Source organism: Peromyscus leucopus, chromosome 3 (genome assembly GCF_004664715.2).
Source record: "Peromyscus leucopus breed LL Stock chromosome 3, UCI_PerLeu_2.1, whole genome shotgun sequence".
Classification (NCBI taxonomy): Eukaryota; Metazoa; Chordata; class Mammalia; order Rodentia; family Cricetidae; genus Peromyscus; species Peromyscus leucopus.
In genome coordinates, this window is record NC_051065.1 from 14,566,604 (window position 1) to 14,591,009 (window position 24,406).

At 37.7% G+C, this 24,406-nt stretch overlaps 1 protein-coding gene across 2 annotated transcripts in view; it reads left to right on the forward strand.

The window, feature by feature from the left end:
* The window catches only part of Thsd7a (thrombospondin type 1 domain containing 7A), a 387,216-nt gene that overhangs the window by 286,638 nt on the left and 76,172 nt on the right, over window positions 1-24,406 (forward strand). For both annotated transcript variants that reach the window (XM_028894646.2, XM_028894648.2), the window contains exons 7-8: window positions 12,123-12,317; window positions 22,046-22,280. In XM_028894646.2, coding sequence (XP_028750479.1) covers window positions 12,123-12,317; window positions 22,046-22,280 — 430 coding nt within the window. The remainder of the gene's footprint in view (window positions 1-12,122; window positions 12,318-22,045; window positions 22,281-24,406) is intronic.

Here is a 24,406-nt window from a genome sequence, read left to right on the forward strand (position 1 = left end):
TAAAACTAATCTCAAATTTTGTCAAAAATGCTGTTATTATTTGTATTTTCTACAGGCATGAGAATATTTTCTATAAACCTGAGTCAGGATACATTTTAGTCACTAAAAATAAACAAAGTCAGAGGGTCGGTGACATTCATTAAGACACAATCCCAGCTGGGGGTGGTGGTGGCGGCGGCGGCGGCGGTGGCGGCGCACGCCTTTAGTCCCAGCACTTGGTGGGAGGCAGAGGCAGGAGAACTTGAGTTCCAGACCAGCCTGGTCTACAAAGCGAGTGCCAGGATAGCCAGGGCTACAAGAAACCTTGTCTTGAAAAAAAAGACAAAAAGCAAACAAAAAAAAAGACGCAATCACAGTAGGAAAGGACAACAAATTAACTATTAACTTCAGTTAACAGAAAAAGAAGAAAACACTTGCAGATCAGAAGCATTCCTTTTTCTTCCCTGACACAGGAGTTCTTATGAAGGTCAGCCATGATTGCTGTATCTTGCTTACTTGAGTTATAAAATTCAAACAAGAAAATTCTGTTTAAATTCTATTTGGGCCTCAGCCTTCATCACTTATTCATGAGTCATGGTATTTATTGCATTTGATTAGAATGGAATCTAGCTAAAAAAAAAAAAAAAGAAGAAGAAGAAGAAGATGAAGGGCTCAATGGTTACATTGGAGCCTAGACTGGGAAGTTAATGCCTGCAGAAGAATGGGAGCCCTGGATTCAGAGACACGTGATTCCATTTCCTATGGTCTTGAAGGAATGAAAACTTGGCTTGGATTTGAAATAATAACAAAATTGTGAAATATAGAGACAGCAAAGCTTTAGAATAGAAAACAAAGATGGAAGAAAATCACTTAAAAGTAATACTTGAAGAAATTAGGTTGGTTGAAATTAGGTCAACAAGTAAGTATATAATTAGGTAAAAAGGAAGCTAGAGAGATTTTTCATGCAGGGAATTTCAAGAAGTTGTTAAGTAAAAATTGCTCCGGCAGTACACAGTGTGTTTTACACAGTTACGGTTGGGAGAAGCTGAGGGGAAACTGGCAGAAAGGAAAGACAAAGAACTCTAAGTTCGAGGGTGGGCTAATGGGGAGGTACTGGAGAGCCCTGCAGGGAGCTTTCATAACGGAATCTGCCTCTCAGAATGAGCTGTTCCTGAGTTTCAGTGCTCTTCTTGGTGGGCCATCTGTGTTTGCACACCCGCACACCAGGAAGCCAGGCACCTCCAAGTCTCATAGAGAAGGGAGATCAAGGCACAGTCTTTACATGCTAACCCTTAGGAGAGATAGTTCTCAGCTCTGTGAGAAAGATAATCTGTAGGTTTCAATACTGGTAAATAGCTTTGAGAATTACATAGATTTCAGTGGAGGAAAGAAAGAATTTATAGTTATGTTTTGTTTTGTTTTGTTTTTAGAGTAACAATTATATTTTTTTCTTTTTATTTATGTTATTTTATAATACTATTCAGTTCCACATAACAGCCACAGACTTCCCCGTTCTCCCCCCTCCCGTTCCCCCAGCCCACCCCCCCCCTACCACCTTCAGATCAAGGCCACCCCGAGGACTGGGATCAACCTGATAGACTCAGTCCAGGCAGGTCCAGTCCCCTCCTCCCAGACTGAGCCAAGCGTCCCTGCATAAGTCCCAGGTTGCAAACAGATATCTCATGCAACGAGCCCAGGACCTGGTACCACTGCCTAGATGCCTCCCAAACAGATCAAGCCAATCAACTGTCTCACCTATTCAGAGGGCCTGATCCAGTTGGAGGCCCCTCAGCCTTTGGTTCATAGTTCATGTGTTTCCATTCATTTGGTTATTTGTCCCTGTGCCTTATCCAACCTTGGTTTCAACAATTCTTGCTCATATAATCCCTCCTCTTTCTCACTAATTAGACTCCCAGCACTCCACCCAGGGCCTAGTCATGGATGTCTACATCCAGATTCCTCAGTCCTTGGATGGAGTTTCTGGCACAACTATACACAATTCTTCACAGACCTGGAAAGAATAATACTCAACTTCATATGGAAAAACAAAAAACCCAGGATAGCCAAAAGAATCCTGTACAATAAAACAAGCTCTGGAGGCATCACAATCCCTGACTTCAAGCTCTACTATAGAGCTACAGTAATAAAAACAGCTTGGTATTGGCATAAAAACCGACATGTGGACCAATGGAATCGAATTGAAGACCCTGACATTAACCCACACATCTATGAACATATAATTTTTGACAAAGAAGCCAAAAGTGTACAATGGAAAAAAGAAAGCATCTTCAACAAATGGTGCTGGCATAACTGGATATTAACATGTAGAAGGCTGAAAATACATCATATCTGTCACCGTGCACAAAACTTAAGTCCAAGTGGATCAAGGACCTCAACATAAATCCAGCTACTCTGAACCTGCTAGAAGAGAAAGTAGGAAGTAGTCTTGAACGCATTGGCATAGGAGATCACTTCCTAAATATAACACCAGTAGCACAGGCACTGAGAGAAACAATCAATCAATGGGACCTCTTGAAACTGAGAAGCTTTTGTAGAGCAAAGGATACAGTCAACAAGGCAAAGCAACAGCCTACAGAATGGGAAAAGATCTTCACCAACCCCACATCTGACAGAGGACTGATATCCAGAATATATAAGGAACTCAAGAAATTAGACATCAAAATGCCCAACAGTCCAATTAAGAAATGGGCTATAGAACTAAACAGAGAATTCTCAACATAGGAAACTCAAATGGCTGAAAGACATTTAAGGAATTGCTCAACATCCCTAATCATCAGGGAAATGCAAATCAAAACAACTCTGAGATACCACCTTAAGCCTGTCAAAATGGCTAAGATCAAAAACACTGAAGACACTTTATGCTGGAGAAGATGTGGAACTAGGGGAACTCTCTTCCACTGTTGGTGGGAATGCAAGCTTGTACAAACACTTTGGAAATCAATATGGCGCTTTCTTAGAAAACTGGGTATCAATCTCCCCCAAGATCCAGCTATACCATTCTTGGGCATATACCCAAGAAATGCTCAATCATACCACAAGAGCACTTGCTCAGCTATGTTTATATCAGCATTCTTTGTAATAGCCAAAACCTGGAAACAACCTAGATGCCCTTCAACTGAAGAATGGATAAATAAATTGTGGCACATATACACAATGGAATACTACTCAGCAGAGAAAAACAATGACATCATGAGGTTTGCAGACAAATGGATGGATCTAGAAAAAATCATCCTGAGTGAGGTAACCCAGATTCAGAAAGACAAATATGGTATGTACTCACTCATAGGAGGATGTTAGATGTGGAACAAGGATGACTGGACTGCTACTCACATCACCAGTGAGGCTACCTTGAAGGCAGGACCCCAAGAAAGACACGGAGAAATGGATGAGATCTACATGAACAGCCTGGACATGAGTGGGAGCAATGAAGGGCGAGGGTCGAGGGAAAGAGAGCGGGAGATCCTAGCTAGATCAAGAAAAGAGAGGGAGAACAAGGAGAGGGAGAACAAGGAATAGGAGACCATGGTAAATGAAGACCACATGAGAAAAGGAAGAAACAAAGAGCTAAAGAGGCCCACAGAAATCCACAAAGATACCCCCACAAAAGACTGCTGGCAATGGTCGAGAGACAGCCGGGACTGACCTACTCTGGTGATGGGATGGCCAAACACCCTAATAGTTGTGCCAGAAACCCCATCCAAGGACTGAGGAATCTGGATGCAGACATCCACGGCTAGGCCTCGGTGGAGCGCTGGGAGTCTAATTAGTGAGAAAGAGGAGGGTTTATATGAGCGAGAATTGTTGAAACCAAGGTTGGATAAGGCACAGGGACAAATAGCCAAACGAATGGAAACACATGAACTATGAACCAAAGGCTGAGGGGCCCCCAACTGGATCAGGCCCTCTGAATAGGTGAGACAGTTGATTGGCTTGATCTGTTTGGGAGGCATCTAGGCAGTGGTACCAGGTCCTGGGCTCACTGCATGAGTTAGCTGTTTGCAACCTGGGACTTATGCAGGGACGCTTGGCTCAATCTGGGAGGAGGGGACTGGACCTGCCTGGACTGAGTCTATCAGGTCGATCCCAGTCCTCGGGGAGACCTTGATCTGGAGGAGGTGGGAATGGGGGGTGGGCTGGGAGGAAGGGGAGGGGGCAGGAAGGGAGAGAACAAGGGAATCTGTAGCTATTATGTAGATCTGAATAGTATTGTAAAATAAAAAAAAAAAAAGCAACGTGTAACAGAGGATTTCGGACTCACTTCTCATTTCACAAGCCTTTGCTGGGAAACTCCAAAGTACCAAGGCCTGAACCAAGGGCGTAGCCAGATCTGAAGACCTCTAAATAAAAGTTCTCATAGTCTAATTGGGGTACAGGTGAGCAGACGTACAGTTTAAGACGTTCCTCAGTCAGCTGATTCTGAACCTCCCAACTTTGAAATGAGTGGCAGAGAGTTTAGTTTAAGGTTATAAAAAAGCATTTTCTTAAAAAAGATAATGCAAATATGAGACTCCATTATCTTAATTTTTAAGCTTTTGTTGGTTAGCAAATAAAAATGCAAATACACATTCTCACAATGTCAATATGACTTTTACAATGATTTTTGAACAGTACAAAAGATAACACAGTGATGTTTCATGGAGTTGCTGTAGAGTTTGTCTTGGTCTCCTAAGATAAATGTAATTCTCAAATTATAATGCTAAGGACTCATCACAGAATTTTCTTGTTTCTTTTTTTCTTTTCTTTTCTTTTTTTTTTTTTTTTTTGGTTTTTCAAGACAGGGTTTCTCCATGGAGTTTTGGTTCCTATTCTAGAGCTCGCTCTGTAGACCAGGCTGGCCTCAAACTCACAGAGATACACTTGGTTCTGCCTCCTGAGTGCTGAGATTAAAGGCATGCACCACCACTGCCCAGCAGAATTTGCTTTTTCAACTAACATTTGCATCTACTTTCACTCTGTCTAAGATCTCTTTTCTGTTTTTCATTTCAGCTCCATTATATTGATAAATTTTAATATTGAATAGAAATGCTTTATATAGACTACTGTAAACCAAAATATATACCACAAAAGCTACATGTTGGAACTGTAGAGACGCCTTAATGGTTAAGAGCGTGCATTGCTCTTCCAAAGCATTGCTCTTCCAAAGCACCCATGTTCAAACCCCAGCACCCAAAGGCTGGCTTACAATTGTGTATAACTCCAGTGACATGGATCAGCCACTCTCCAGTGGTCTCTGTGAACACTAAGCGTGCATGGAAGCAAAACATCCATACACATAAAAATATTTGTAAAGAATTAAAAAGAAAAATTCATCAGGCGTTTAAGGAACAATGCCAGCACATACATGCTAGCACATACTTAAAACATAGTTAATTGTGGGCTTAGTGTTTTACTTTTGCAATCTTGATCTTAATACTTTCAAAGCCTTGACAAACAACAGTTTATCTTTTGTATTTCATTTAAGATCTGCGAAAATTATTGTAATAGGTTTCCAGTATATGGTTTAAGAAAGGAAGAAAATACATGCTGAATCTGAATTCCTATTTTGTTTTATATCCATTGGAAACTTCATGAATTTTTAGTATGATTATTTCAAGCACACGTTCAAGTCTTTTACTAGTGATAGGAAGTGCAGTAGAATGGAAAGGATAGTTGGGAATTTCATGAAACAGTTTGAAAATCTCATCAAAACAGGCTGGATACAAAGGATTTTCAAATTTATCGAAAGATGTCAAAATACATGTTTCAGTTTATGAAAATGAAGAGAAGAATTATGAAAACATACTTTTTCTCTTCTTATTTTTGAGACTATATTTGTTTCATTTCTTCCTTCTCTTTCATCCCTCCATACTCTTCCATACACCCCTGCTTTCTTTCTTTCAAATTCACTGCCTTTGCTTTTTAAGCTGTTGTTACATTTGTATATGTATACATTTATGTGTGTATATATATATATATACATATGTGTGTGTGTGTTCCTAAATATAATCTGCTCAGTTTGTACAATGTTACTTTTATGTATGTTTCCAGGGCTGAAAATTTGGTATTGGACAATCAGTTGGTGTGCTCTTCCCTGGGAAAGGCTATTTCTCCCACTCAGCATTCTATAGTCGCCTACAGTTCTTTGTGAAGGGTTGAGGCCTTAGGGACTTCCTGTCCACTAGGAAATTCCTGTCCACTTTAGCATGTCTCTTATTTTCATCCTTGTTCAATAATGAAAACATACTCTTAACATTATACTTGTGATTTAAAAAAAAATAAATGGATAGATACCAACTTGGACATTTATATCTCAGTCTTAATTTACAAAAATTAGTAAGCACACCAAACTCAATTTTCTGGATCAATTTCTTATATAGGATCTCACAGACACATGACACATTTAAGTTAGGCTTCAAAATGAAGTATAGGTTGAAGATCTAAATTAAAAATTCTGTGTTGTGTTCTATATTTCCTGTAAAATATACAAGCTTGCAAAGTTTAAAAAAATCTAGAGCTTTGCAGGTGTATAAAATTTGCATTATGTAAATGTAAACCAACTCTGAAATTATTTATATGTTAAATTTGTGTCATAAGGTGAGTATATTGACTACACAAAGGAGAATATAAAATGTTTTTAATGTCGTCATAAGCATCTCACTAAGATACTGTCTCCAAACCAACCAAAGAGAAGAAATGAATGCGCTGCTCATATCAGCACCAGCTCCAGTACTTCATCTGCCACAGGAGTCATCATCAGCGTGTCCACCTGGATTTGTAGGGATGCTCATTCAGAAAAACAGTGCCTCAAAAAGTCCCACAGGGAATGTCTGAATATGCCACAGTTGGAGGGCCCCCAAGATGAAAAAGGTGCATTTCCAAAGTTGTCAGCAGAAAAATTTGCAGATCTTAATCAGAATTATGTATTCTGAGTGATTTTTTGCTATACACAAATAATGTCTATATAATCATTGAAACTGTGTCATGAAAAACAATACTTATCCAATTAAAGCAAACATAATTAAGAAACAACTTCTAAGACTATGAAGGAGAAAATTATTTTTGACTGTTCTTGTGTGACCTTATTTGTGATCCACTTCTTACAACAAGGTAAAAATGACAGCTCACAGTCTCACAAGGTGCTTCAGATATGAAACTGATGGTTAAAAACAGAAACATTTTACTATTTCCTTGTCTTGTTTTCCTTTTACATTTATTTCTTTTAACTAGTAATTTGTACATGACTTAGCCCTAGATGTTAGGAATTTAGCTTTGAAAGAACACAGCCTCTAAAGGTTTCAATTAGCCATATCGATTAAAGCTCTCATCCAAACAAAGTCAAAGATTTGAATGATTCTCAACCCTCACAGATTCATTACTGTGTGTTCAGTGGCTATGAGCCCAATGTATTAATGTAACCATAGAAAGGTTAGCACTACCTCTGTACTGAGGCAGAGTGTAGCCATACATCACTTTTTGGAGAAGCAACTCAAGAGTACCAATTTCTTGACTTTGTAGCAAAGCTCATCCATCAACTGCTTTAGCGTTGCAACTCTTCTCACCAACATATGGTTAAAAAGACTGGTGAACTGGTTACCATCTCTGTCAATTTAGTGACACTTCTGCTGTTTGAGACAAATAGCCAAAGCTTGATAACTCTCAATTTCCTTTAAAGTTAAAAGGTCTGGGAGTATAGCTCAGTGTCAGAGCATGTACTCAGCTTGTACAAGGCCCTAGGTCCAATATTTGTCACTAAAAATTAAATTTAAAAATGTTTTAAATAGCATCGATGCTTATGTCTGAATGTTAGTCTGTAAATTAGCTAAGATGCATGTATACAACATTCACTAGACAAATGGATATCTAGTAATGATTTGTTAAGGCACAGTTTTCACTTGTGTATATTCTCTCCATGAAAAGAAGTATACAGTGTGTCCCCCAGAAAAGCAAGAGTTACAACATATAAAATTCAATTTATGTGGTTGCCCTTTAAAGAGGAAGTCTGATTCTGCTCAAACCAGAAGACAATAAACATAGATAAATCCTAGAGCAATATTTCTTAGATTTTATGTGTGTGTAAATCACCCGAGGATCTGTTGTAAGTGCACATTCTGGTTAACAGAAAGAGAGGCTGCATTTCCAGCCAACAGATGATTTATGCGATGTTTTCCTCTGAGTATAGTTTGGTAAGGTTCTTGACTACCAGAATACATGACAACTGAAGAAATGTAGTTTTTTAATCGTATTAAGTACTTAGTCCATATCCAAATGTTTGTTTCCCTAATACAATGTCCATTAATTTATTCATTTTATGCGCAAAATATTAATTTCCTACTATGTGTCAGCTATAGGTTCTAAGTATGAGAAACTAAACAAGAAAGATGAATATTGGGTGCTCGGGATGACTTAATGTATAAAGGTAGTCTGGGCCAAGCTTGAACACTTGCAATCATTTCCTTGGGCTCCACATACTGGAAGAAAAAAGCCAGCTCCAATAAGTTGTTTATTCATTTGTTTATTTGTGCCTCCACACTCACAACATGGCACTTTTGCACTCACCCAACCATACACTCACACAAAATAAATATTAAAAAGTGATAAATGTTATGATTTTATTTAATCTTAATAACAGGTTCTTGAAGTGATTAAAATTATGATAAAAAATATGCAGTTACTGTGAGTGTCAATGAAGACTGAATTTTGGTAGTCATCTGGACAAAGAAGAAAATTTTTCATACAAAGTTGAATTAGTTACTTTTCTATTGCTGTATAAACACCATGACCAAGGCAACTTAGAGAAGAAAAAGGTTACTTAGGCTTGTGGATCCAGGGTGTTAGAGACCTTGACAGTGGAGTAAAGATGTAGTAAAATCCATGGTGGCAGGAGCGGATTCCTGAGGCCTCACTTGTTAACTGTAAGTGTGAAGTAGAGAGAGTGAACCAAGAATGACTGAGCCTTTAACATCTAAGAGCCTGTTCCAAGTGACATACTTCCTCCAGAAAGGCCATGCCTCCTAAACCTCCCAAACAGTATCATCAAATGGGGAACAATACTCCAATGCCTGAGACCATGGGGATTATTTCTCATAAAACCATCACAAAAGTAAAGAGAAATTGCAAAGTCCCTGCTTCAACAGTGAGATTTGTTTGTGGAAAGAAAGGGAAAACTAGCTATTGTGTCTAGAGCATAAGGCTTCAGTGTGCCCACAGAGGCTGTGACTGTATGCCTGTGGCCTACACAGAACCCAAGGAGCACAAATCCCCACACAGATTGGGGAGCTGGTCACGAAGTTCGTACCCTAGCTGAAGAGCTTTCGGTCAGCCATTGATGGTTGCTGGTAGAGGGAGAGTCAGTTTTCTTCAATGATGTGGCTCCTGAGAGGCTACGCCCACGCTTCAGTAGTTGGCCCTACATTCTGATATCACTAAATAGATTCACTCAGTGTGAATAATGCAGCACATGAAGTTGGGAGGAAATGGTGGTGGGTGACATAGGGGAGGAACTGTGAAGACTAGAATAGATGATGACTTTCATAAAAACACATTAGATACATGTATGGAATCCTCAGACTATTTCAATAAAAGCTTCACTGTGAATGCCAGACAGTAATGGCTGAGAGATAAGAGAACTGAGAGGCAAAATCATATCTGGTGAGGTAGAGAAGAGGGCAGCATACACTCCAGAATCATCAGGGGATTCTCAGAAATGGCAACTGATTAGTCTGCATGGTGCCACCAAAAATTAAGTTATGCTGTTTGGATTGAATAACATGCCTAGGGGGGAAAATAAAACAAAAAAGTTCCCTAAACAAAGCGTGATTAGTAAACTGGCTAATATAAGGTGGGAGCAACTTGAAACATGAGGAAGGCCATTTTATATAGTCCTTTGGTTTACACTCTAGCAAACAGAAACCCATCCCTTAAGTCTGGAAGTCCATTACAACAGTATTCTTGGCATGAACTCTCAATTGCTGCAGAATTATATCTTTCTGGGTGAGATAATTGGAAACTATTGGAGAACACATGAATTGTCACATTTATTAACTATCAGCTACAGTTTCAAACTTTCTTGTCATTCCACAGGATACTGGAAAGAAAGTGAGAGAGAAAAAATGGCAGAGAGCTAGGACAATGGAAGATATCCCCTTGCCCTAAGAAAAAGCCCAGTTTAATAGAAAAAAGTCATTATTATTATTATTATTATTATTATTATTATTATTATTATTATATAAATTATAAAATACTAGCTGCCTTATTATACAATAATGATTTTCTACTCTACTTAACATCTGTGTCTCTATCTTTTAATCATATTGTCTTATTGAGTGATATACTAAGCTTCACAGCTAGCGAAAGCTGTATTTGAGAAATCAGAGTCACAAAGAGACCCTGTTGCCTCAGCTGTAATTCTAATGAACCTCTCCTACTAGTGAAGAAGGCTAATGATGTCAGATCTTACATACTAGCAGATATAAATGCATTTCAATTGACTTCTGATTTTTTTTCTAACAGTAAAAGGCCCTTCAAAGTAGTTGTTATTAACATGTTAGCACATTTCCAATTTACTTCTGATTTTCTGTCTCACTTTTCAAATATGTGAGTAGAGCAGTATAGAGTACAACAGTGTTCCTAGCTTTCAACCACAGAAAATTTGCTTGGATTTGTTAGTGTAGTGATTGTCAAGAATGGCCAGTCAGTAGCCTTCCTCCCCTGAATGTCTAATAGAACACTCAGGATTCTTTAAATTCATCCAGGATTGTGGATATGTTATACGGCAAACAGCAGAAAGATTTTCACTTGTTTACATGCTGTATTGTTTCATCCTACTCTGTACAACTCAGAGTAACCACGTCACAGAATCCAGACTTCTATCAGACTTCTTTTTATCCCATTTTCTCACAGTCTTATTGCTTCTCCTTGTTCTTTATTAACAGTAATACTTTATTTTCTCTGGCCTTTTATCTCATTTCATTCGCTCGTCAAATAGTAACCTGAACATTGTCTTAGTTACTTTTCTCATCACTAACAAAAAACCCAAGGGAACGACTTGGAGGGAAGACTCATTTCTTTGGGCTATGGTTTGAGGGATTTAAATCCCTGCTCCTTGGTTCCATTGCTTTGGTGCTGATGATGAGGCAGAATACCATGGCAGGAGGAGAAAGGGGCTGTCCACTTTATGGTGGACAGGAAGCAGAGAAGTACCGCAGACAGCATACAGCCCCAAAGACATGCTATCCCCACGTCACACAACTCATCAAGCCAGGTGCCATTTTCCAAAGTCCCCAGATCCTCCAAAAGTAGCACCACATGCTGGGGGCTAATCATTCAGTTCATGAGCCCATGGGAAACATTTGCTCTTCAAACCACACGTGTTGGCTATTTAATAGCATTTAAAGTTTTAGGGCAAAGGGGGAGTGTTATATGAAGTTTTGTTTGCTATAAAGCAAACAGCTCTTTACCTAAAGACCCATAGAAACTGTTAATGAGTTTGAAGCACTTTGGTGACTCCTGCTTACTTCTGCACATGCTCTGTCTTGTCTCCAGTCCTCCGCCTTCCCATGTGGCCATCTTAAGTACTGGCATGGTGATTCTATTCTATCTTTTACATTTCCTGTCTACTTCCGGGGGGTGGGGGTTAAAAAAGAGAAAGGTGACTAGTTGTAATAAAAACACCTTCTCTGGCAGATACAATAGCATTTATAGACATATCTGTGAGTTGATTCATGAAAACATTGACACACGCTATAGCTATTTACCTCTGTTTGGAAATCAGAGTTCCCAGCTAAATAAGAAGGATAGCAACATAATTTCATGATGTTCTTCATTGCACATTAATATCATAAATGTAAAAATCCTATGGGAAGATAGTGTAGGGTAAAAATACTTTCAGCAATATGTTGGTTTCTATACATATGCCTCAAATAATTAAAGAAACCATTGATTTAGGGATTTAGTTGTCTGTTTCTGTTTGCATTTTTCTGATATTCCTTTAACATTTCACCATAACAATCATGTCTTCTTTCCACTTCATTTTTAATTAAGAGTTAATGGGACATAATCTAATTCATCGGGACACCTGTCTTATTTCAATCACTCATTTTCCATGGACCTAATGATTGTAAAGTTGGTGGTAATGTATTTCCCAGGAGAAGAAGTGGACAGACAGCTATGCAGAGATGCGATCTTTCCCATTCCTGTGGCCTGCGATGCACCATGCCCAAAGGACTGTGTGCTCAGTGCATGGTCTTCATGGTCCTCCTGTTCACACACCTGCTCTGGGAAAACCACAGAAGGGAAACAGATCCGAGCTCGCTCCATTCTGGCCTATGCAGGTGAAGAAGGTAAGGTCTCCAACTTCTTGACTGTTTCTTCTTCTGAAAATTGATGACTATTTACTTTGAGTATCCTGTATAAGATGACATTCTATGAAAATGAGCTGACAAAAATCTAGTAATGAATGACATTTTATATATCTGTATGATTTGGTTCTATTCCTAATAATTAACCTTTAAAATTGTTCTTTAATAAAGAAAGAGGATGTTTTAAAGAATTTGCCTTTTTTCCATTCACCTAATAATTCCTGTTCCTTCTATTCCAAAGTGTACAAAGTGGGGGAAATTGAGAAACAAGTTCTAAAAAACCAAACATTTCTTTCTTTTTTTTTTTTTTCTGTTTTGGTAGCTCATTTTAGGCATTGACAGTCTAATGCCTCGTAAAATTATCATATACATATAATATCAAAGTTATATTTTAAATTTTAGCATGGCTATTGCTTGTGACTGAACACAATGTGTATTCTCTACCATTCTTATTTTTGAGCACAGGCTCTGAGATCCACTGGACTCAAGCACCGATTCACCCTATGGGATGAATAAGGCATGCTTGTTACAGATCACACCTCACCCGCAAGCTTTATTGCCAAGTAATACAAGGCAGTAATTGCCTCTGAGCTGTTCTCCAAATGCTAATTTGTCCTCTGTGTGACTGGGTGAGACAGTGTCAAACTATTGTTATTTCTGGAAGATAACAGAGGAGTTGGAAAACATGGAAGTCAAATTCTTTCACACTGAGGCATATTGTCTTTCAGGAATGCAGGTGTGCAGCTACAGCATCCCACACTAACTGACCCTTCTCCTTATTCACATTTTAGACTGATAGATCACAATTTCTCTTTATAGTAAACATAGACACCTATTAATCCCTGAAATTAATTGATTTTGATTGGTTTTATGTCATTTTGCCTTTTTATGTTTTCAGGCATTTTGGTCATAGTATCTCATAATCTTATTTAACAATACTTGCAATTATTTTACATAATAACTATACAGATTATATAATTACCTTGGCTTTAATACACAAGTGCAACATATTATATATAAATGTTACCCTTTCAGAAATTTTATTAATTTTTGTGGAGCCCTCAAATATTTCCCACTATGATTGCTAAGAATATAAAAACTTTCAGAAAAAAATACAGATTTTAGAGAAAAAAATTACTTTTCTGTGTTGTCAAAAACACCTCCAGCTTGAATAGACTACCTTCAGACTTCAAACTCTATCAGCTCAGATTATGTCTTGAGCTTCATTAAAATTAGATCTGTGGTCACCCTGCTTCCTGTAAACCCATTATGCTTGGCAGACATTTGCAGTGTGACTAGTAATGAGTGACTTTTCACCCCAAGTCACATAGCAAGGATTTTTGCTGTGTTTGCAAAACTGCAGCAGATCATTATGTCTATAGATGATACACTTCACACTGAAAGGTCTTGAATGTTTTAAAGGCAGAAATTCATGGTTAGTATTTGATACATATAATCCATTTAATTTGAAAGGGTAGGACTTCAATAATTTTTAATTATGTCTAATAGCTGCATCTTAAGCCAGTCATCCTGAGAGACTACAGATATTTGTGTAGTATACCAAAGGGCAAGTATCTAAACATCATTTTAAGTAGAAAACAGATTGAATGTGGATGTCTTACTCTCTGTCTATGCCAATAACATTTACAAAACATAGCATAATCTGTGAGACACTTAATGGAGAACTCATCTGCAAAATAAATTTCCTTAATACCTGTTATTTGCTGGATATGAAAATAACCTTTTATCTTGTGGAAAATGAAACTGGTTTAATACTGAGCTTTAAAAATGGTATTTTTATTTTCTGAGAGAACTACATCTATAAGAAGTCTTAAATTTTGTCTTCCTATCAATGATATTATATTCTACAAAAGTAGGTATTTTATTATTCCACAAAAATTAGAGCTTAGAATGTGTCACAGATTTTTTATGGAAATCACTGTGATAATTTTATAGGAAAATAAAAGATAAAAGTGATACATAGTATTTAGAGATGAGATTATATAATTTTGTAAAAAAAAAAATCAATGTGTAGGGCAAGTGCATAGGTGTAGGGGTCTCTTTAATGTAGCGGGAAGTTAGTTACATGTGCTGGCGATTAAACCAAGCCTCTGTGCTCTACCTTTGAGCTATATTCTCAGTTCCAGATCTTGATTTCTGATTCTGTTTTACCATAACCATAGCTGTTAGTAAACTCTGGGTCAAAGGGTTGCCTTACCCCAAGGAATCTGAACAACACAATAAAATAGAACTTTCAGAGGGAAAATTATGTTTCTTGGCTTGTCAAACAGTACCTCTGGCTTGAATAGATTATGTTCAGAAAAGGGGAAACATATAGTAAAATGTTAATAAATGTAGCTATACCATGTAGGCAATGGGCCTAACCTTTAGTCATTTTTTTCTGGTTATTAATGTGAATAAGGATTTAAATAGGGGATGAATTGGGGCAGGGCAAGAGGTACATACAGTTTAATCCTTGACTGGACTGTGATTTGGTTTATACTGATTCCAGGTCTGCTATGGCAAGATCTTGGACAAGACTTTATTTTGTGAATCCCCACCACCATCACCATCCAGACATGACTGCTTCTACTTATGAGGCCACCTACTTCCTGCCATGGAATAATTGCTTCTAGTTAAGGAGAGACGGTCCCATCACTGGATATTCTGTCTGCAGGATATCATGCTGTAGGGTGGGGAACTAGAGAGATCCTTCAGCAGTTTAGAGCACTTGCTGCTGCTCTAGAAGTTCACAGTTCAGCTCCTAGCATCCACACTGAGTAGTTCACAACCACCTGTAATTTTAGCTCTAGAGAACCTGAAACTCTCCAGGGCTTCCCAGGTACCAACACACTCTGTGGTGTACATACACACAGGTGTACACATATAAATAAAAATAGAGATGTATTTAAAAGAAATAAATCTTGCTTAATCTAGTGACCCAAGTAATTGAAAGTAATGGAGAATTCAAAATCTCTTCTCCTGAATGTTCTACAATAACAACGTTGGCATTACTTCTAACATAACTTGCCAGAAATGCATGCATAGAATCTTACTTTGAAAAAGTGTCAGAAAGTTGCTATATAATTATAAAATAATGCACACCAATTATTCAGAATTGCCTATAAAAATTAAGGAAATATAGAAGAAATATTTCCAATTAAAGGAGACCAACAATTAACAAGATGCCTAAATGGGATACTTGATTCTGAATTAAATCCTTGTTTTATGAGGATTATTTGGGGATAGTTGGAAGTTTAGATGGGGCTAGGAGTACTGGTTGTGTTTATGTATGGGAGGATGCCTTACTTACAGGAAATATATTCCAAATTTTTCAGTTTGATGAGCCACACTCATCAACTTCTTACAAATGGTCCATGAAAATAACTGTTAATTCTGTGCTACAATTATGAAGGTATCTCGAAAGAATTTAAAAGAAAATAAAAGAATAAAAATAGTTTAGATATCTTTTCTTCCCATACAATCTTAGATAACACTATACAGCATAGTTTCAGCAATACACAAAAATATCTACAAAATAATTCATGCTGAAATATCATTAGGAAACCAAACCACAATTGGAAGCACCTAGAGACCAGTCAAGGCATGAACATTGGAGAAAGTTGACTATAACTTTTAAGTTAAACCAGGTGAAGGCAAGAGGTTACTGAAGAGACTTCCATGGGGAAGAGTTTGCTATGCAAAGACAAGACCACACCCAATACTCATGTACAAAGGATCTGGGTTTTTGGGTGTGCTAGCAATCCCAGAGCTAGGGCAGCAAGAACAGAGGGATGTTTGCAGCCTACTGGGCAGCCAGAATCACCTAATCAGTAAGCCCCAGTCTCAGTGAGAGAGATTGTCACACACACAAGGTGGACAGTTCCTGAGGAACAACACTTGGTGTTGATCCCTAAATTTCACACATGCATGTACCTGCACACACATGAAGACATACCCACAAACACACGAATATAATATATACATGGAAAGGAACATGAGCCCTTCTTGGGGGTCAGATTTTTACTTCTTGTTTTCTACTTATATAAAATCAAGAACTTACTAATCTAGCATTGTGTGATTTTTTTAGATAAGTATCTTTATGATATTATGTAAACTAGGATTTGTCCTCAAACCTACTTTAAATTTATGTGGAAGTTTCAAAAGAAAGAAACCCTTTAATAGTTGAATCTGGCATACTATAAGTAGTGGTGTGTTGGATTTGAATAAAACATAAACATATTAGATTTTCAGTGTTTTTCATTTTTAATCCCTGTGCAGATCTTCAACAAATTTAATTTATAAAGGTAAAAATGATGTGCAAGTACCCTTACAGAGTGAAAAATGAGAAGACATTTGTTTCTGCAAAGTTCAAAATGACCTGATATAACTTCACTAGCCAAATGTCAGTGTGCTGTCGTATCTGCTGTGAGCAGAGAATAGATGCAGATTGATATAGAATTATGCCAATTTTCTCAAATAATTAGAAGCCTTTGGAATCATATTTTACAGAGAAAAACTTGGAAGAAGTAATAGTTCTATTTCAATATGCTTGTGTTTTACAGTTTAGTGATTTTGATTATTAGAGCCATGAAGCAGCTGTGTTTCTTAGAGGATTCAAAGACACACAGATCCAGGGTGTGTGTAGATACGAATGTCACTTGGTGTCTAAGAGGATGGTGGCACCACCCCCCTTCCAGCTTCAGAGAATTTGAGGGGGCTGCACGATAAGAATGCTCCTTCCTGTTTCTGCTAATGCTCTTTCTGATTCAGTCCTCCCAAGCACTTGTTGGGCCCTGGGCAAGGGCTTCTCACCAAGCACAGTCTGCCATGAGAGGATTTGTGCTGCAACAGCCGGTGATGGTAGAAACATGGTGTCAGCACTTCCTGACTTACACTCCATCCACTGCTTATCTTTGCAGCCATGCACTTTCTCGTGCGAACTCTACACTCTGACTGACATGTCAACATGCTAACCCCCAAGGCTGTACCTAGATGAATTGTTCTGCATTTATTTTTAATTTTGCTTATATAAAATGATCTCTTCTTTCTCATCTCAGAAACTTACTATTTAAAATTCTAGCTCCTTGTAGTTCATTCCAGTGCCTCCTTCTTCCAGACATTTTTAAGTCTCCAAAACACAATGAATCATACTTCTCGTAATCATTATTAAATTTAAAAAATTACATACCTCTCAGCATAATTCTGATGTTCCACATAGAATTTTCCTCTTGAGTATGTTTGCTCAGCCACTCTACCCCTCCTACTTATTTTCCTTACCACATCACAATATCCTTGAGTGTAGTGAACAATTTCTAATCCCTCTGATGTCCCTTGAAGGTCCCCACATAAATGCTGGGATGCTGTACATCACACTGCATATACAGGTATCCCGTTACCATATTGAATAGGGCTCTTAACATATATATATATATATATATATATATACATATATATATATATATATATATAAAGTTCCTCCCCCAAGACCCCTCTGTCCCCATCCCCTAATCCATTCCTCTTCCATTTCTGTTTAGAAAAGGATGATACCATGAGTATCAACAAAACATGGCGTATCATGTTGCAGTGAGACTAAGCACTCCTCCATGTAATAAGACTGGGCAAGGTGACCCAGTATGAGGAATAGGGTCCCAAAAGTCAGTAAACGAGTAAAAGACAGCCCCTGTTCACACTATTAGAGTCCCCATAAGAGGACCAAGCTACACAACTGTCACTTACATGCAGAGTGCCTAGGTAAATCCCATGCAGGCTCCCTAGTTGTCAGTTCAGTCTCTATGAGCCCCTATGAGCCCAGGTTAGCTGATTCTGTGAGTTTCTTATGGTGTCCTTGACCCCTCTGGCTCCTATATAGTCCTTTCTCCTCCTCTTCTGCAGGGTTCCCTGAATTCTGCCTAATGTTTGGCTGCGGGTCTCCGCATCTGTTTCCATCAGTTGCTGGATGAAACCTCTCTGATGACAATTGGGCCAGGCACCAATCTGGTCACAAGAGATAGCCAGTTCAGGCTGCATATCCACTATTATTAGGAGACTTAGTTGGGGTCATGAATGGGTCTATTTTCAAACCTGTCATATCAGTTGTAAACACATCAATGCCAGAAACAGCAATTCCCTAACTCTCACCATATGTATTCTAACAAAGCTTCTGCAAGACTGATGTGTATAGGAAAAGTTATGTTCTTTTTCATGTATTTTTATTTTTATTTACAGACTATATTGTGTGGTATATGCACACATATGAGAGGGAATATGAGCTGTGCAAGTATATGGAGGCCTGAAAAGGATGTCAGGTGTTCTGTATTGTTACTATTTTATACATTTGAGATAGTCTCTTACTAAGGTTTGAAATTACTAAAGCAAGCTCTAACCATCCTCCAGTCTGTTTCTGGCCTCACAGTGCTGAAGTTACCTGATCATGCAACTACACCCACTATTTTAAATGAATTCTGGGGCTTTGAATTCAGGTCTTCATGTTTGCAGCAAGTACAGTTATCTATCTCTAGCCCAGTGTCTCTTGTTTTAATATAGCAGTTTCACCTAGTAGCTGGACCATTTTATATGTACATAAATATTTCTTTCTTTCTTTTATTAAAAATGGATTTTTTTCTCACATAATATATTCTGATTACAGTTTCTCCCAGCCTTAACTTCTCCTAGCTCATCCTCACCTCCTCTCTAAAGGTTTATTTATGTAACAGAATTCTTTTCAGGTCCAGTAAAGTCTTTCCTGTTGCTGAAACTATAAAAATATCTAAGTAACAGTTTTAGTGTAAAGCCTATATTTTTACATGTAAGAGAACATATAAGTGTCATAGTAAGTATAAGTGTCATAGTTCACATTTTATAATTTCTCCATGACTATGGAAATACTCCCAAAGGTCCAAAATTAGGCTTTCTCATAAATAATAGATACTTTCAACACTGTATTTATCAATTTTTCTAACATAAAATTATTCCCCAAACAACACAGTGGTGCTGCAGTGACAGATTACACCAAAATTGCAATGTTGTAATAATTAAGACCATACTAGGGCTTATTGGTGCAAGGATCCTACATCAGATCCAAACTGCTGATGTGTCTTTAAAGTGGATTAGGGCGAGAAAATAAATAGCCTTTGTGTCTATAAACTTAACAGCTATCTTGCAGTTCCTTGACATGTTATGCTGATGTTGTAGAAGTTCTTTTCTTACCCTTATCATTTTTCCCCTAAGCCAAGCAGTCAATTCAAGTGTCAAAAGCAATTCAGAGGTTTAAAATCAGTTTTAACAGGATACTAATTCTTACAGTGAAAATGGTGTATGTACAGAAATGCAGCATTTTATCAACAATTTTAGTATTAAATATAAAGGAACTATTAAATAAGTGTATATAAAATCATATTTATAATTTCATATATAGTTGGTATGTATTTGTTAATGTGGAATATGTCTAGCACACGGAGGAAGGAACTCTAGACATGCTCACTTATTTCTCCCCAATACAATTAGCACATTTTAGAGTTCAGTGTATTCAAATCCTAAAAGTCCATGCAAGGGTTGCCAGGGTCATCCAGTTGTATGACAGTAGACAGGATATGAAGTGTGACAGGTGTCCTTATTTTCATTAAGCGGGAACACTAATGAAATGTTCAGGACAGGTCATTCTAATGTTGGAACCACATTCAACAATGCAGAAATATTCTAAATTGTTATTAACAAGCTGCCAATTGATCAGCTGCTGATCAGAGGGAAGTCTGAAAATATCTGTAATCTCTGGAGAGCATCTCTGGTGTTGCTACATCTCTTTATTTTCACAGTTGGTTAAAACAAAAACATGATCTTCCTACATTCCTTATTAACACACTGGTCACATCATTTCAGATGCTTGGGTTTATACATTTATTCATTTGACAGTTGTGAACACAAATTAGGACCCCACCTATGAAGTTCACACAATAGGGCTGGCACAAAAAAAAAAAAATGATACCAGAGTATTAGCCTTCACATCACAGTCTACTAATTAGAGATATGGCTATCTTACCATTTAACATCCCCAGCATTATTGCTTTGTACCTTGAATGCATTTCTGCAATGCAGCAGCTAAGCAGAAGTCATAGCAGAATTGCCATCACTTGTGATAGCAAGCATTGTTGTTCTGGCTGGAAACAGCAGTCCCAGATAGGCAAAAAGGAAACAATCTAAATCAGCTAAAGATCAGTTGAGGAAAAAATAAATACTAGTTGTTTGATTAAGACTTTTAATACATCTTCTGGTGCAATTAAAAATCCAGTAGGACTGGGGAAGTTTCTCTGTGATAGAAGACTTGCCTAACATGTGAAAGTCCTAGATTCCTTCTCCCAGAACTAGAAGGAAAAGAATGTAACAGCATCAAAATCTAAAGGTAGATATTGTTATCCTGGAAAAAATTCTGTCAATTACATGGGACAATGTTTTTGTTGTTGTATGTATAGGCTGAGGCAGGATATTTGCATGTGAGTAGCAGTCTCAAGGCATCAGATCCCTTGGACCTGGAGTTATAGGCAGGTGTGACCTGCCTGATATGGGGACAGAGAACCAAACTGGTATCCTCTGCAAGATCAGGATATGCTCTTAATGGCTGAGCCATCTCTCTAGGTCTTGGGAGAAATCTTTATAAGAAATTTCATATTAGGCTGATAAGATGGCTCAGTGGGCAAAGGAACTTGCCCCGAAGCCTGATGACCTGAGTTCAGTCTGGGACCCATATTGAGAAAAGAGAGAACTGAGTCGCACAACTTTGCATTTGATCTATAGACACATACACTATGGCATGTGCATGCCCCACCCAATATATACATAAATGCACACAAACAAATGTATAAATGTAATAATTTTTAATAAATGAAATATCTGATATCACCAACATCTTTATGTCACAGATGATGATACCATAAAAAAACATAAACTTTAATGTGAATGAGTTCAAACTGACTGAAAAGATCTGGACTCTAAATAGAGAAGTTAAAAACTATCTTTTCTTGTAATTTTTGCAAAAGCATAATACAGAAAAAAGCAAACATGGAATTAAGTCATAGAAAGCTGTTTCAATAAGCATACAAAAATTAGAGTTAAGCAGAAAATATTGTTTAATGGTTGAATTTGAAACCATTTCTTTTTCTTTAGAACACGTAAAATGATGGTGCATTGCACAGCCAGTGGCACCAGAGATTTGAACAAATCCATTGATTTCTCAATAATACTCTGGAAGTTCCTAAATTTCCATCCAATTTTAACATATTTGCATGTAATCACCCTAAAATCTAATAATTAAAGTAAGCATTATTAAAAACCCTGGATTAAGACTTTCTACTTAAAAGATGACAACTGAAAACACATTCAGATATTTTCATCCACAGTATGAAGTTTTCTCTCGCTTGTGGTTAACAATTCAGTGAGCTTCCTTGCATTTGATGTTGGGTTTCTCTGAAGAACAATGGCTTCTCCTTAAGGTCTTAAATTATCTTCAATATCTAGTATGTATACTGTATGCTTTATATTTTAAGCTAGATCATGTAAAAAGAATAATTTACCTCTTTTGTAGTATGCTGGTAGAATACTATGTGCTCAGTAAGTGGTCAGCATCGTCGTTATCAGCCCTGAAAATTCCTAGGAAGAGAGAACAAGGAAATTCTTTGGCTCTCTATCTAATCTGTTATCGTTGTCCATTTCTGTAGGTGGAATCCGCTGCCCAAACAACAGTGCCTTGCAAGAGGTGCGCAGCTGTAATGAGCATCCTTGCACTGTGTATCACTGGCAAACTGGTCCCTGGGGTCAGTGTATAGAGGACACATCAGTGTCATCCTTCAATACGACTACAACATGGAATGGGGAGGCCTCATGTTCTGTGGGCATGCAGACACGAAAAGTCATCTGTGTTCGAGTCAACGTGGGCCAAGTAGGACCCAAGAAGTAAGGCCTTTAGAATGTCAGCAGTAAATCCCGTGGTCAGCCATGCAGAAGATTGGCTTGGGCTTTGCTTGCTTCGTTAAATGGAGTCTTTTGATGCTTGTCATTGCTGTCCCCAAGAAAAGATTTGTTTGTTTTCACTGTCAGTTGCTGATAAAGCTGTAACTATTTCTGAGTCTTGTACATGGGACCCATAAATTCTGTAGAAACCTTTCTACCTGGTCCCCATTTTCAATTCTGTTGTAGAACAGTCTGCTTTTATTAAGCTATTGAGGTAAAGAAAGGAGTCTTGCTCTAGGCTTGGCTGATCAGTTATGATGGTATACAAAGTCCTAGCAGTGGAGGTCATCCATGATCTCCTGTATATCCCTGGGCTTGGAGGCTGACAATCTATTTAATTGAATAGAAGCCATCTATGATCTGCCTTCCTTTTCCCCCAGAAAATCCTATATCACTAGTAATAAGGCCAAACTTATATTTTTCAGTGGTAAAATGAGTAACCACCTACTTCCAATAGAGAGCCTTGGGATAAGATGACTGCTAAGATAAAGTGAAAAAGACATCAGTTTCCGATGGGTTAGGTAACAACAAGGGAAGCAATTTGCTAGTGGGAAGGACAAAAATAGAGACGTGAGGTGTTAAGAGTATCTGGTGACTATTATAAGCAAAACCAAGTAATGTTATGGAGGAAAAAACAATTCTTAGAGAAAAATTAGTGAATTTTCTAAAAAATACATATTTTTTGAGTGGGAACATCCTATTTATTTTTTGAAACAAAATAACTTCTTTAGTCATTCAAATGTCTTTAGCCATATGGAATGTGGACAGCACAAGCAACATGTTTTACATAAGTATAACTGTGGCCTTGGGTTTCCCAAATCATCAGCCAGGTGGCTTTGACAAAGCTAACTGAAAGCATTATATAATGAAAAATACTCTTATGTAGCCACTCAATGAACATTAGAAATGGCTGTTTTAAAAATGCAAGATATTTCTTTTGCTTTTTTCTATCAGTGACTTTAGCTCTTTGAAAATCTTGTGGATGTATAAAAAGCACCCGGATTACTTTCTCTTCCTCCTATCTCTCTTCCTCCCATCCCTATTATGTCCCATTCTCCCTGTCTGTTCCCTTTTCAGGTGCATGATTTTTGTTTTTTTTTTCTATTAAAATTTCCATGGGCATGAGAATAATTTATCTCACATATGGAAATATGTAAGAATCCCATTACGCACTTTTATCTAGCTATCATTGCAGATATTAAAGATATTTAGCTCCATAGTGTATATATAGATTTACATTTGAAAATATATTAGAAAATATGTGCCAAAGAGATTCACATAAAGTGAGAGACCATTCTGCACACTTCATATGGTAACCTCAAACCAATATGTTAATGGGAATTATACTAAGATTGTTATTAATCTGACTCAGGAAATTAATTTGCAATATATTAAAATTCAGTGGTGCTAGCAGCAGCAGGGGTGAAAGTCCCAAGTCAGGCAGAGCCTGATTCTTGCTGCGATGAGAGCAGAGATAGAAGTGCTCAGTAGACCAGACAGGATGAACAATATTATATTGGTTTGCAAAAGGCTTCCTCTTTCTGTTCGACCGACAATGACCTTTCAAAGGTTGCAACTTAGAGTGACTACAAACTAAAATACTGTTCCAGAGTGAAGGGTTACATGTGAAAAGATCTCTGTGTGAAAGAGCCTAATGGATCCAGTGTCATGAGATCATTCACTACGAAGGGTGTCCTGATGCCTCATATCAGACAACCACAGTAATCCAGCAAAAATTTACTATGCCTCTACAGCTGTTTTTCAATGATCTGGATATGCCCATAGATTTGTTGAATCCTGTGGTCTTCCTTTGCCCTTAAAATTGTGGGAAATGAAACCATGTACAGTGAGTTCAAAAGAAAATGTTATTGCCCTTCTCCCTAAATGCTAGGTTAAATTCAATGAATGCTTTCCAATACAAGTCATTTGAAACAAAAATGCAAATAGAAGCCTTGTTTTAAACTCTTCTTAATAAAATAGATTACTGAGAGATGGCAAAATCAATGTTATTGATCTTATCTATCCTCCCAAGTAACAAACTTCAACTCCTATCACATCTGTTTAATTTG